Consider the following 12,807-nt stretch of genomic DNA (forward strand, 5'->3'; position numbering starts at 1 on the left):
CCTTGGCTGGGGTGGGGTGTGGAGGGGTTGGAGGGGTTCTGGGTGTGCCCCCACAGCCTGGGGTGGGATGGGGAGATGGGGAGGATGGGGGGGAGGATGGTGGGAGGATGGGGGGGAGGATGGGGGGAGGATGGTGGGGAGGATGGGGGGGAGGATGGGGGGGAGGATGGGGGGGAGGATGGTGGGGAGGATGGGGGGGAGGATGGTGGGGGAGGATGGTGGGGAGGATGGGGGGGAGGATGGGGGGGAGGATGGTGGGGGAGGATGGGCGGGTGGTGGGGAGTGCTGGGGGGGAGGCGGATGGTGGTGGGGGATGGTGGGGAGGATGGGGGGGAGGATGGGGGGGAGGATGGGGGGGAGGATGGGGGGGAGGAGGATGCCTCCCAGGGAATCAGCCATTCCCAGACCCCAGTGAAGGATCCAGGACGCCCAGCTCAGGCCCATGCTGGGTGCACACACCCCCCTCCCCACCCTGCTCAGGGCACACACGGTGCCACAAGGCACAGGGTGGGGCTGGGGACTCCCTGTTGGGGTCACATCACCCCTGGCACAGCCCCGTGCCAATCCCACTCCCAGGAGAGCAGCAGTGGCACAGCCAGGGCTCCCTCCATCCTCATCCTCCCTCTGGACCACAGGAGGATTCCCCTTCCCAGCCTCGTGCCAGGAGATGCAGAGAGCCCTTTCCTCTTAGAAAAGCAAATATTTAGTCTAGATAAAACCCCCCTGAGCGTTTTCCCCAGGTAATACTGGTAACTAAAATAATCACATTCACTTTGCTGGTTTAATTTTATATTTCCATTCCTACCTTATCTTTTTTCTGCAAGCATCATTAAACCACACCATAACAAAAATACATGAACTGTTATTCTTTCCAGAGAAGCCATAAACCACCTCAAAGCTTTTCAAGTTTATTCTTATCTCGTACATCTTCCTCTGGTTGGGGTTTTTTTTCCCCTTCATGCATTTCAGAAAGGTAGTTTTCCCTAATGTTAAGAATAGTTGCATTGAAAATGAGATGCTGCCTCTGAAAAGCCCCTCTGGAGGATTAAATAAGTAAAATATAGCCAGAAAATAAACTGGAACCTCATTAAAATAATTTTGCAAGGAGAAATCCTGCTCTACAATAGGTTTTCAATATCACTTAGAAAATTCTTCGAGTCATATATATATGTTCTTAATTCAGGACCTTCCATTAAAAAAGGCATTACAGAGGGAAGGGAAAGGCCATTTAGCACCCTTGTTTATATCAAAATGCATATTAGGCAGGGATGCAATCTCCAGCAGAAGGCTGGGATGAGCTGTGCCTGGCTGGGAGGTGCTAATGAGGGCTGGCAGAGCTGGGAGGCAGCACCAACACCTCCTTATCCTGCCAGGGGATTCAGCCCCCCCTGCATCCCCCTTTTCTTTACCTGTTCCCCCTTCCTGGCCTCCCTGGGCTCTCAGGTGCCCACCCCGAGGTGGGTTTGTGGCACCACCCTGCTCCATCCTCAGCAGGCAGGGATGAGGCTGTGCCAGAGCTTGGAGCAGGCATGGAAAATGCCCAGTTCACCCCAAAATGCTGCCCTGGGCTGGAGCTGGGCTGCCAGGAATGATCCTGAGGGAAGAGGGTGACTGTCCCTTCTGGGACTCCTGCCAGGAGTCCCAAAGCTTGCCACAAGTGTGCCCTGGCTGGGGAGGCCCCCAGGGGATGGGCACAGCCCTGCCCAGCTCCCAACCCAGGCCAGGTTTAAGTTCCCATCAGCTCCCAGCACTTTGTTACAGTTTTAAAGTGTAAAACTCCTGATTGTGGGAGAGGCACCACTGCTGCTCTGCTCAAAGGGCTGAGGAGCCACCGCTGACCTGGCAGGAAACATTCCTGAGGAGGCTCCTGGAGCTCTCCAGATCAGAGCCGAGGTTAAATCATGGAAATTGCCCAGCTGGGAACAGTTCTGGATGTGCTGCTTAACAAGAAGGTAAAATACAGGTGACCCACAGAGGCACCCCCAGTGTACTGAGAAATATTCAATCTCCAAAGGCTCCAAAAATCATCATCAGTGCAATTACTGCTCCCTGCCCACTGAAAACATGAGAACTTGAAGCTTCCATCATGTTGAGTTGGGCCTTGGCACAGCTCTAATAATTAGAGGGTTGTAAGATTATTATTTCTAATCTATATATATTATAGATTATTAATAGCTGCCATTTAGATGGGATATTGGGAAGAAATCCTCCCCTGGGAGGGTGGTGAGCCTGGCACAGGTGCCCAGAGCAGCTGGGGCTGCCCCTGGATCCCTGGCAGTGCCCAAGGCCAGGCTGGAGCAGCCTGGCACAGTGGGAGGTGGAATGAGGAGATCTCTGAGGTCCCTTCCCAACCCAAACCATTCCAGGATTATTTAGGGGGGATAACCCTGAGGCTGAGGCCCAAGGAGGTTCAAGGATCCTGCAGGAACTCCTCTGCACTGACCAGCAGATCCCACCCAGCAGCTGGGCAGGCAGTTTAGTAGAGAATAAATATCACACTCCAATTTCATGGTAACTTAGGAGGGTTTACTGGCAAATACCATGGCTTTTACATGGTTCTACCAATTACTGAGCAATTACATGTAACCTACATCTGGAGGACACACGGCAGCCTTGGAGTGTATTCCTCTCTCCTAGAAAAGAAGAAGGCAGTTAATAGAAAACACTCTTTCTTTTCTTTATTATTATTTTAAACTATAAACCCCTCCACAGTATTCCTGGGTGACATTATTAAAACTCCACGTCGATATCAAACCCAAAGCAAAGGCTGCCATCCCATTAACACATCACCTGTGGGATGATCGATAAGAATTTACTTTAAAACTGCACCATATGTTGCTCCCCACAAAGTTTTGTTATTCAGATTCCTCAGTCTGTACCTCAACCCCCGTGCAATTAAATCCCATTTAGCAGCACTGACCTTCTGAGTTGAACCCGTCATTCCTGCAGCTGGTTTGGAGCTTTAACAGCACTTTTAAATGAGGAAAATGTAAAATATCTGTGAATTAAGGGAGGGGTGGGGGGAGCCTTCCACGGGGCAATCCCTCCCGTGCACAGCTCCTGTGCCGGAGCAGGGAGGGGAAAAAATAAAGGGAAGAAAACCCCCAAAGAGTGCCAGCCCATTTCCCCGTGTTGTAGCGTGTTTGTAAACATCGTTAATCACGGATTAGCAGATGGTGATGTTAATTGCACCTGTGGAAGTAACAAGACCTCGAGGTTGATTACATTTACAAACCGGGAGCGGGGCTGTGCCTGCCGGAGGTGCCCTGTGGGCAGCAATCCCAGCTCCAGCAGCATTCCCATCTTCAGTATCAATCCCAGCTCCAGCAGCATTCCCATCTTCAGCATCAATCCCAGCTCCTGCAGCATTCCCATCTTCAGTATCAATCCCAGCTCCTGCAGCATTCCCATCTTCAGCATCAATCCCAGCTCCTGCAGCATTCCCATCTTCAGCATCAATCCCAGCTCCTGCAGCATTCCCATCTTCAGCATCAATCCCAGCTCCTGCAGCATTCCCATCTTCAGCATCAATCCCAGCTCCTGCAGCATTCCCAGCTCCTGCAGCATTCCCATCTTCAGCATCAATCCCAGCTCCTGCAGCATTCCCAGCTCCTGCAGCATTCCCATCTTCAGCATCAATCCCAGCTCCTGCAGCATTCCCAGCTCCAGCAGCATTCCCATCTTCAGCATCAATCCCAGCTCCAGCAGCATTCCCATCTTCAGCATCAATCCCATCTCCAGCAGCATTCCCATCTTCAGCAGCATTCCCAGCCCCATCTCCTGCAGCATTCCCAATCCCAGCCCCATCTCCTGCAGCATTCCCAGCCCCAGCAGCCCCCCAGGCTGCTCCTTTCCCCTGCCACCAGCCTGGCCTCTGCAGAGGGAAAGGTGTCCCCTGTCCCAGAGTCATTCCAGCCTCCAAAACATCACTGGGACCCAGCAGTGAATTGGGTGGGATGGGATTTCTCCAGCTGGACTGGGTGGGATGGGATTTCTCCAGCTGGACTGGGTGGGATGGGATTTCTCCAGTGCTGGGGATACCCTGGGCACAAAAGGGAAATGTGGGGCAGGGGCTGAGCTGCTCTCCCAGCCAGAGCTCCCCAGGGTGGATTTTGGGAGATGGGAGGTTGGAGTTTTCCCCTGGCTGAAGGCAGTGCTGGTGCTGAACTCATCTTGTGAATCAAGGAGGACAAATATTTTGCCACTGTGCTTAGAGACACTTTGATTATTGAGAAATCATCCTGGAAGGGCAATTAGTAAATTTTAAAATCAATTTGGTAAATAAGCCTCTGAAAGGAATCCATGACAAGCAGCAGGGAGGGAAGAATTGACTTTCAAATTACACACACACACTTTATTCATATCTAAATATCAAAGAGACTCTATGTACAAACAGAAGTAATCAGGAAACGTGTTTTGATCTTGCTGATGTACACAAAAAATGACAATTAATGTCCCCCTTCATGATATAAAGCTGGGAGTTTTTTACAGTTACATTACAGGGACGATTATAGCCAAGCTTAGGGCTAAAAATAATGAAAGACTATAAAAACTACATTTTAACATTTAAAAATATCCAGGAAATTAACTGGAGAAGCAGGCAATGATCCAATTAATGGATTGCATTTATTAGATCAGGGGCAAATGGCAGAGCACAAAGCTCCAGCACCAAAGGTGGGAGAGTGCAGAGGTCCCCACGCTCCTCAGAGCCTCAGGATGGGGCTGGGGCAGGAGGACAAAACATCAGCTCCACCAAAAGTCACTGCAGGTGGGTCCCAGTGGGAAAATACAGGGCTAAAACTTACCAGAGAGGGACATGGGATCCCAGGGAACAGCAGAGAGGGGAATGGGATCCCAGGGAACAGCAGAGCCATCCAGGGTGGGATTCAGTGCCCTCACAAGCAGCAGAGTCCAAGTTATGGACTCAAATCCTAAAATTCAAGCTCAAGCACCTCCCAAAAAGCCTTGTCTGGTGCTCCAGGGCCAAAGCAAGGTGCTCCAAGGATACAGGAGTGGGGAACTCACAGGAGAGTGGAGATGGCTGCGGGACTGGTGGCCAAGCAGGAGCTTCTCCTCCCCTCCAGTGGACACAGAGGCTCCAAAGCTTTTTGGGAGCCTTCCAGAAGTGAAGGAGCTGCTGCAGGGCTCCTCAGCTGCCTCCTCCTTCGAGGGGCTGAGCAGATGGGCAAGCACAGCCTGCCAGAGCCCGGCTTTGCCAGGCACACCAAGCCAGGAAGGGCCTCCCCACGGCTGGGACAAACTCTAAAAAATGGAAACAAAAAGGGAGAAGCAGCAGATCCTATGAGATGGGAGATAAATGTACTCAGCTGTGGGTGAAGGATGAAGAAATGGCTTTACCCCGATCCCTGCTGCTCCAGGGGAAGGATTCAGTGAGCCAATGCTGAATCCTGGAATCTTTCCTCTGGAAAATGAGCAAACCTGAGCCACGGGCACCCTCTGCTGGGGCACCCCGGGCTGCTGAGCAGCTCCACAGGGCTGCCAGAGCCCTCTGGGCCTGCAGCCTTTTCCTCTCAGCTTTAAACCAGAAAAAAAGGGCAAATTCAGCTCCCAAAAGGCACCAGCTCTCAGTGCACGAGGCTGCAGCTCAAGGTTCTCCAGCTCCCTATGGAGTTGGGTCACACAGCCCTGTTTGTATGATGGTGTCACTCCAGAGGGATTTGGGATTTGTCCTTTTCCAGGACACAGCTCAGGGGACGTGTCCCCACCCAGGCACCCTCCTCTCCATCACAGCCACAGAAGGGAGCCCTGGACACCTTTCAGGAGCTCCATGCCCTGTCCCATGTCCCAGGCACCTGGAGTGTCCCCAGTGCCACCAGGGACACACAGGGAACAGCCCCACACCCACAGACCAGGGCTCACAGACTTCATTTGGCTCAAAGGAAAGTCCTAATTAGTCACTGAGAGTGATTTACTTATTCATTTGGAAGTGGGGAGGGGGCAGGCTGAACGGAATTGTTTGAAAATATCCCTAAAGGGCACTGTAAATTAAGTGTTAATGAGGAATCCTATGCAAAGGGCCACGGTAGCTAAATAAAATAATTAAGGTGCTAAGTGATAACATTCTTTTGGCTCTCAATAATTTAGCCAGCCTGGTTTTTCAAGCAGGATAGCTGCAAATGAAGCCACCCCAGTGCCACCAGCAGGACAGTGGTCCTGGGGCACCTCAGCCTTCAGTAGGATCAGCCCATCTTGGAAAGGAAACGAGCTCTAGATCCCTCTTCCCACCTGAAGGACTAATTGCACTCTGGATTTATATGACACAAAATGGATTAATTTGAGTCTACAACCAATCTTTACAAAAGCTTTATTTCCACAGGCTCCATTTTCCCCCCAGTCCAGACATTTGCCAGCCCTTGGCAGGGCTGCACACCTGGTTTACAACCAAATAAAAAAAAAAGAAGAAAAAAAGAAAAACCAGCTCCAGTGGTTCCCAGGCACAGCTGGTACTCAGCAGCTGCTGCCCAGGGGGAGGGCACAGGGCACTTTCACCCACAGTTCAAGTGATGCACAAAGTCCCCAGTGCACAAGGGCTGGCAGCCATCCCTGGGTGTTCTCCTGGCTGCTCCCAGGCCTGCCTGCCTTCCCACAGCTGCTCCTCCAGGTGTTACCTACAACAGCAGGGCTCTGCCTTTGGTGTCAAGTCAGGGATCTGGTGGCTTCTGCAGCAGCCAAAGTGCAGCTCAGGTCTCTGGGGCTCTCCCTGCAAGTCACAGTGATGGTGGAGACCCTGGGAAGAGCATTTCCATATCCACACTGAGCAGCCTCCTCCAGCACATGAAGAGGATTTCAATCTCCCTGCCTGCGTTTCTGGCTGCAGATGGAGTGCAGGAGGATACCTGCAGGAAAGCAAAAACAAATACATTTTTTCAAAACACAAGAAAACCGTTCAGTGGGCCTTTGATTGTTGAATGCAGAAGCTGGGGCTGGTGCCCAGAGCTGCTCTCACCTGCAGCCACGGAGACGTTGAGGGAGTCGAGGCCGGGGTGCAGCGCCCTGCCGGGGGGGATGGCCAGCATCTGCTGGCACTGCAGCTGGCTCTCCAGGGAGAGGCCCTCCCCTTCACTGCCTGCAGGACAGACACACTGCTCAGCTCAGCTCAGCTCCCAGCACTGCACCTCCCTTCCCTCCTCAGAGCAGGTCTTGCTGGTGCTCTGTCCCTGTGACACTCTCTCCCCAAGCTCAGCCACCTCACCAGCTCCCACACAGAACTGAGCCCCAGAGGGGGGCCTGGCACCTTCCTCCCTGCCCTCCCTGCCCTCCCTGGATCTGCTCCCCAGCACCTGAAGAGGTTTTGAGGACTATCCATGCAACACAGCTGCACAGAGACCCCACGAGGAGCAGCCACTGTGCCAGCAGAGAGCTCCCCGTGGGCACAGGCTGCTGGCACAGGGACAAGGCAGCCAAGGGGCCAGAGGCCAGCTCTGCTCCAGCAAATCCCACATCCCTACAGCCAGTGACAGCTCCAGCCTTCCCAGCACACACACACACACACCCCACGGGCTGGGTGCAACTTGTGCATGCAGACAGTTTAACCAGAGGCTTCAATTGATTAGTTGTTAAACCAGGCAGCAGCCCTGATATGTTTGGGCTGATACACTGGTGAAACAGAGTTGAAATCTATCCCAGGTCATTAGTAGTTGTTTGACTCACACTGTCACAAAGGGAAATGGAAAGGGAGAGGCTTTAAACAATGCTGTGTGCAGACAGGTGAAAATGCAGAGGGCCCTGGACCTCCCAGCCCGCCTGGCTCCCCAAAGAATTCTTTATTCTTGTTATTTAGAGCAGCACAGGCAGCTCCAGGGCTGCAAGGATGGCCAGCTCATCCCAAACACCTCTGGCAAACAGGCCCAGCATGTGGCACCCCTCCAACAACCCCTGCCCTGGCCTGGCTGAGCCCCACAGCAGTGTGGGATGGCACTGCCAGGGCACCCTGATCCCTCTGAGCACACAGGGATGGGAAATGCCATCATTCCCAGGTGGGTTTTTTCCCCTCATGTTTTACTGGGCTGCACTTTGGGTAAGAAGAGGATGCTTTGGGTAATGCATCCTGCATCACCTTCCCAGATGCAATCAGTCATGGCCAAAGCCTCTGGCTGGGGTCAGTGAGCCCTCAGAAGCCCCTAAGCCCATCCTGACCAATCTCTCCCTGCTGCTGTAAGCCAGCAGTGCACACAGGGCCTGGGGGACTCATCCAAGGCCACAGGGTGACACCAGCAATCAAAGCCAGGCCTCCCCTGGCCCTGCCTCTCTCCTCACCACTGCTCCAGGGATGCTCAGGAAACCCTGGAAAGGTTTTACACCTTACTGTGGTATTTGCCTCCTGAGCCTCCCAAGCCACACTCCCACAGGACTCTCCAGCTGGGACAGCAGCAATGGCTCCTGGAGAAATCCTCTCCTGCTCCTGATAAGGGTCTTACAATTCCCAATAAAGGCACCAATTTTGCCTCCAGCTTTTACAAAGCTTTTTATGGCCCTGGCTGCTTAAAATAATTAGGAGAGATAAATTCAGGGCAAAAAGATTTGCACAGTGTGACACAAGGGAGGGAGTATTGACTGAATCAGATTAAATCCTCGTTTAGACTGGTGAACAAAACACTTCCCACTTCAGATCTTTAACTTCCACCTCTCAGCTTCGTCCCTCACTGACAGAGCTCAAAGACCAGAGCTTGGAGAAATGACAAAACACACTTCCTGCCCCATTTACAATTAACACCACTCATAACTGCAGTTCCCAGTGCAGGAAATTCAGATCCAGCAGCAGAAAAATATGCAAAATGAGCACCTCCATAAAACCACCAGCTCTGTGAGGAGCCTTAAACCCCGAGCTAAAGACTGAAGGTCTAAGAAGAACAAATTACCCAGAAACTCTTCTTACTCAGCCATCTAAGTGCTCCCAATCTGTTCCTGTGTGCACCAGGCTCCCAGTCTGAGCTGTCTGTCGCCTCCAGCAATGACTCCAGTGCAGACAACATTAAGCTGGACTGTCCAAATCACTCTCTGCCAAGCCAGCGAGGATGCCAGGAGAGGGAACTGCAGCCTGCAAATGCTTAACTTACAAGACAATCTGTGTGGTGCCAGGGAGCTCAATCCCAGGCTGAATTATCTCTGCTGCTCCCTGCAGCTGCAGGAATGCTCCATATTCACATCCAGGACGTTCCTCCCAACAAGCCCAGCATCAGCCCCGTAATGTTCAATTTTCTTTTCAGCCAAGAGTTAGTGCTCAGCAGAGAGTTGAAATCATTACTGCTGCAAGGTCCGGGAGCTCTCCTCATGCATCTACCAATCAGCCTCCAATCTCCCCTGACAAAAGGATATTTGGACTTTTTCCTGGAGAAATCTCTCATAACTCAAGGTAACGACACTGCTGCCGCTCCCAGCCCCTGCCTCTCCCCGGCTGCTGTCGCCGTTTGTGGGATGCATTTCTTTGTGGGCAATCAGCAGAGCTGCCAGCCTCCCTGCTCCCCCTGGAATACAGCTCCACACATCTTGCAGAGATGCCAGATTTGCAGCGTTGTCTTGTCAGTGTTTGCAGGAGTTCAATAAACATTTTAATTAAAGGAATATCCTCCGAGCCAAGCCAGCCCCAGCACGGGGCAGGATGACAGCCCCTCCCTGGCTCGTGGCCAGCAGGGCTCTACTTCCAAGTGTGAAAGCTCCAGCCAGCTCCTGTGCCAGGTGACAGGGAGTGGGGGACGTGGCACAGCCACACACAGGTGCCTGGAGCTGCATTCCTGGGGGAATTTCTTTCTCCAGCTGCCAGAGCTGCTACTCCCCTTCCCTTCACCTTCTGGGAGGCTGCACAAGTCCAAACTGTGCCTACAAGAGGTGAGAGAGAGGGCAGAATTCCCTGCAGGAATTGCCCAGTGCAGTGTTCAGGGAAGTGGCAGGCACTGCTTCAAAAGGGAGGAGATTCCTCTGCTCCTGCTCCACAGCCAGCACCTCCTGCCCTCTCCCAGGTGTGCCCTGACTGCTCCCAGGGGTGACTGCAAAGCCCAGCTTTGTAGCCAGACCATGCCCAGCAACAGCCCCTGGTGGTTCTTCCCAGACCAGACATTCCTGGTTTTTAAGGGGAAATGTGGCACAGCCCTCCCTGAGCAGCTCTGTGCAGGAAGAGCAAACACCTCCAGGGCTCTCCCTCAGCTTGGGGCTCACCACCACAGAAAATCCACACCTGGGGCTCCAGCACAGATCAAAACACAGAACACAAAGCAAACCCCACCCTCTGACTGCCCTGGCACCAAAACTGCCCCCAGACCCTCCACAGCTGCTGAACTCTGCACCCACAAACTGTTCCTGCTGGGAGCCCCCTCAGCTCCCCCTGTTCCTCCCAGTCCCTGCTTCATCCACAGCCACACAATTCCATCATTCCCTCTCAGATTTTCTTTTCCAGACCTGGAAGAAGCCCTGGAGTGAAGCATCCCCCAGCCAGCTCTGCAAATGGCAGTACCTATCACTACAATAAGGGGTTTGTCCCACCGGAATTCCGAGCAGCTGATGACAGGAACACCTTCCACATCCTCAGGCCTGCTGGCTGTTCCCACCACGTCCCAGCCTTCTGCCCTCTTAGCCTAGAAAAGGAAAGAAATCCAGAATTGCCAAATACTCAAGCTTAGAATGCAAGCACTCTATTTTTTACATTTTCAGTTAAGCTGTCTAGGGTTTTTTTTTTTTGGCACGCCTTAAATTTTTGCCTGCAAAGAGCTCCCTCTCACACCTCACTGCACAGGGAAAAAAAGATTCCCAGCAGCTCCCCCCATCCCTGGTTCCTCCTCCATTCCCTGCTCCAAAGGCTGCCCAATGCTGCCATCGTGTGCCTGGGCCCCGGGATGCTGCTCTGCCACATGTCCCGAGGAGAAGGGACACAAAGCCCGGCCTCCCCAGAGCTGCAGGATTATCCTGGTACCTCCAGCTCCCAGAAAAAACAGCCACCCTCTCCCCCTACCCGATGGAATGGGGCTGGGGGTGTCCCAAATAACTCAAGGCTCCCCTTGTGCCTCCCCTCCATGTCATACCTGCAGTGTTCGAGTTTTCTTGAAAAAAGGAAAAAAAAAAAACCCTCAAGTGGCTCAGTGTACCTTCAGAAAGCCCTGCAGATCATCTGTGCTGTACACATCAAAGACCTCCATGGCTCCAGCGCTGGCTTTGCTCACTGTGGGAGTCAAGGGGCAGCTGCAAGGGGAAAAGAATGGACAAGGGTCACACGAGAGAAGTGCAGGTGGATTTTTAGATCCCACTCACTACATGGGTGTGTTTTCCTATGGAGAACAGGAGGGCTCAGGGATTAACCCAGGAAACAGGTCACAGGCAGGACAACAGTAACACAAAATGGGTTAAACAAGGAGAGTCCAGGCAGAGCCTGGAATCCCACATCCCACAGCCTGCCTGCGGAGCAGCAACATCCCAAATCCTGCTCCAGAGATCAGCCCCAGAAATCTCCCTAAACAACAGCTGAGTGATGCAGCCTGGAAACGTGTCTGGGAGGAAAGGAGGGGCTGGAGGAGCCTGTACCTGTTGCTGTGGCTCATACCTGTTTGTTTCTGTGGCTCGTTACCTGTTTGTCTCATACCTGTTTGTGTGTCTGTGTCTCATTACCTGTTTGTCTCTGTTTGTGTGTCTCTCTGTGCCTCGTTACCTATTTCTGTGGCTCGTTACCTGTTTCTGTGGCTCGTACCTGTTGCTGTGGGTCGCCACCACTCTGTCCACCCCCAGGAAGTACGCGGAGCGCAGCAGTGCCCCCAGGTTCATGGGATCCTGGATGTGCTCCAGCACCAGCCACAGCAGCTGCCGGCCCCCGCTCTCTCCATCGCCCGGCCGCGGCTCCTCAGCGTCCCGCAGGCTCCTGAAGGGCAGCGGGGCCGCCTCCAGACACACTCCCTGGTGGGGCCGGCCCCGGCACAGCGTGTCCAGCGCCCGGCCCGGGACGTGCAGCACGGGCACCCCGCGGGCCGCGGCCTGCAGGGCGAGCTCGGCCCTCAGGGGCCGCCCGGGGCCGCCGCGCTGCTCCTTCAGGAACAGCCGGAACAGCGCCCTGCGCGCCCGGGCCAGCGCCAGCCAGCACGGGGCCACCCCGAACAGGATCTCCGAGCCTTTGGTTCTCTCCAGGGCCGGCGCCTTTCGCTCCGGTCCCTTCCCCTTGCCGGCCCGGGGCGGGTCCTGCTGTGCCCGCCACAGCTCCCGCCCGGTGCGCGACCCCTGCCCGGCCCCCGGGCTCTGCGGGAGGGACGCGGGGGGATCGCGGCCTCGGGGCGCTCCTTGCTCGGCCCCGCGGCTGGAGCAGAACCGGAGCCCGGCCCGGCACAGCCGCAGGGTCCGCTCCATGGCGTGGGGGGAAACGGCCGGGGCCGGGCGGGGATCTCGGCGGGGCACCGGAGCCGCGGGCAGACGCACGGAGCCGCGGGCGGGCAGGCGCGCGGGCCCCGCTCCCGTTCCGGCGGCAGCGGCACGCCCCGCGCGGCAGCGCCCCCTGGCGGCCGGCGGGGACACCGGGAACGGGAGCGGAGCATCCCAGAGCCCCCGGACAGAGCCCGGGAACGGGTAAAGCCAGTGACCCCGGGCACCGGGAACGGGGAAAGCCAGTGACCCCGGGTACCGGGAACGGGGAAAGCCAGTGACCCCGGGTACCGGGAACGGGGAGCCCCAGTGACCCCGGGTACCGGGAACGGGGAGCCCCAGTGACCCCGGGCACCGGGAACGGGGAAAGCCAATGACCCCGGGTACCGGCAACGGGGAGAGCCAGTGACCCCGGGTACCGGGAACGGGGAAAGCCAGTGACCCCGGGTACCGGGA

At 54.8% G+C, this 12,807-nt stretch overlaps 1 protein-coding gene across 3 annotated transcripts; it reads right to left on the bottom strand.

Annotated features, from left to right (window-relative positions):
• Positions 1-6,308: 6,308 nt before the first annotated feature.
• Positions 6,309-12,423, bottom strand: MRM1 (mitochondrial rRNA methyltransferase 1). 3 transcript variants are annotated; one of them, XM_030233498.2, is made up of 5 exons: positions 11,693-12,413; positions 11,097-11,190; positions 10,469-10,589; positions 6,968-7,087; positions 6,309-6,857 (listed from the first exon to the last, which is right to left on the bottom strand). In XM_030233498.2, the coding sequence occupies exons 1-5, from the start codon at positions 12,337-12,339 to the stop codon at positions 6,808-6,810; spliced, it is 1,032 nt and encodes a 343-aa protein (XP_030089358.2). In that variant the 5' UTR covers positions 12,340-12,413; the 3' UTR covers positions 6,309-6,807. The 3 variants fall into 3 exon arrangements, 2 of the variants coding, with proteins under 2 accessions (XP_030089358.2, XP_050837894.1); XR_007779166.1 differs by lacking the exon at positions 6,309-6,857 and adding an exon at positions 8,897-9,058 and having other exon boundaries at positions 6,966-7,087; positions 11,693-12,422; XM_050981937.1 differs by lacking the exons at positions 6,309-6,857; positions 6,968-7,087 and having other exon boundaries at positions 9,065-10,589; positions 11,693-12,423.
• Between the last annotated feature and the right edge of the window lie 384 nt (positions 12,424-12,807).

This window comes from Serinus canaria, chromosome 19 (genome assembly GCF_022539315.1).
Source record: "Serinus canaria isolate serCan28SL12 chromosome 19, serCan2020, whole genome shotgun sequence".
Classification (NCBI taxonomy): Eukaryota; Metazoa; Chordata; class Aves; order Passeriformes; family Fringillidae; genus Serinus; species Serinus canaria.

Bases quoted from the DNA above. Each gene is read 5' to 3' on its own strand.
- MRM1 (XM_050981937.1), bottom strand. From the start codon at position 12,339: ATGGAGCGGACCCTGCGGCTGTGCCGGGCCGGGCTCCGGTTCTGCTCC. The intron at 11,191-11,692 runs GTACGAGCCACA...TTCCCCTTGCAG, and splicing joins GTGGCGACCCACAGCAACAG to CTGCCCCTTGACTCCCACAG. The intron at 10,590-11,096 runs GTACACTGAGCC...TTCCTTTTCTAG, and splicing joins ATCTGCAGGGCTTTCTGAAG to GCTAAGAGGGCAGAAGGCTG.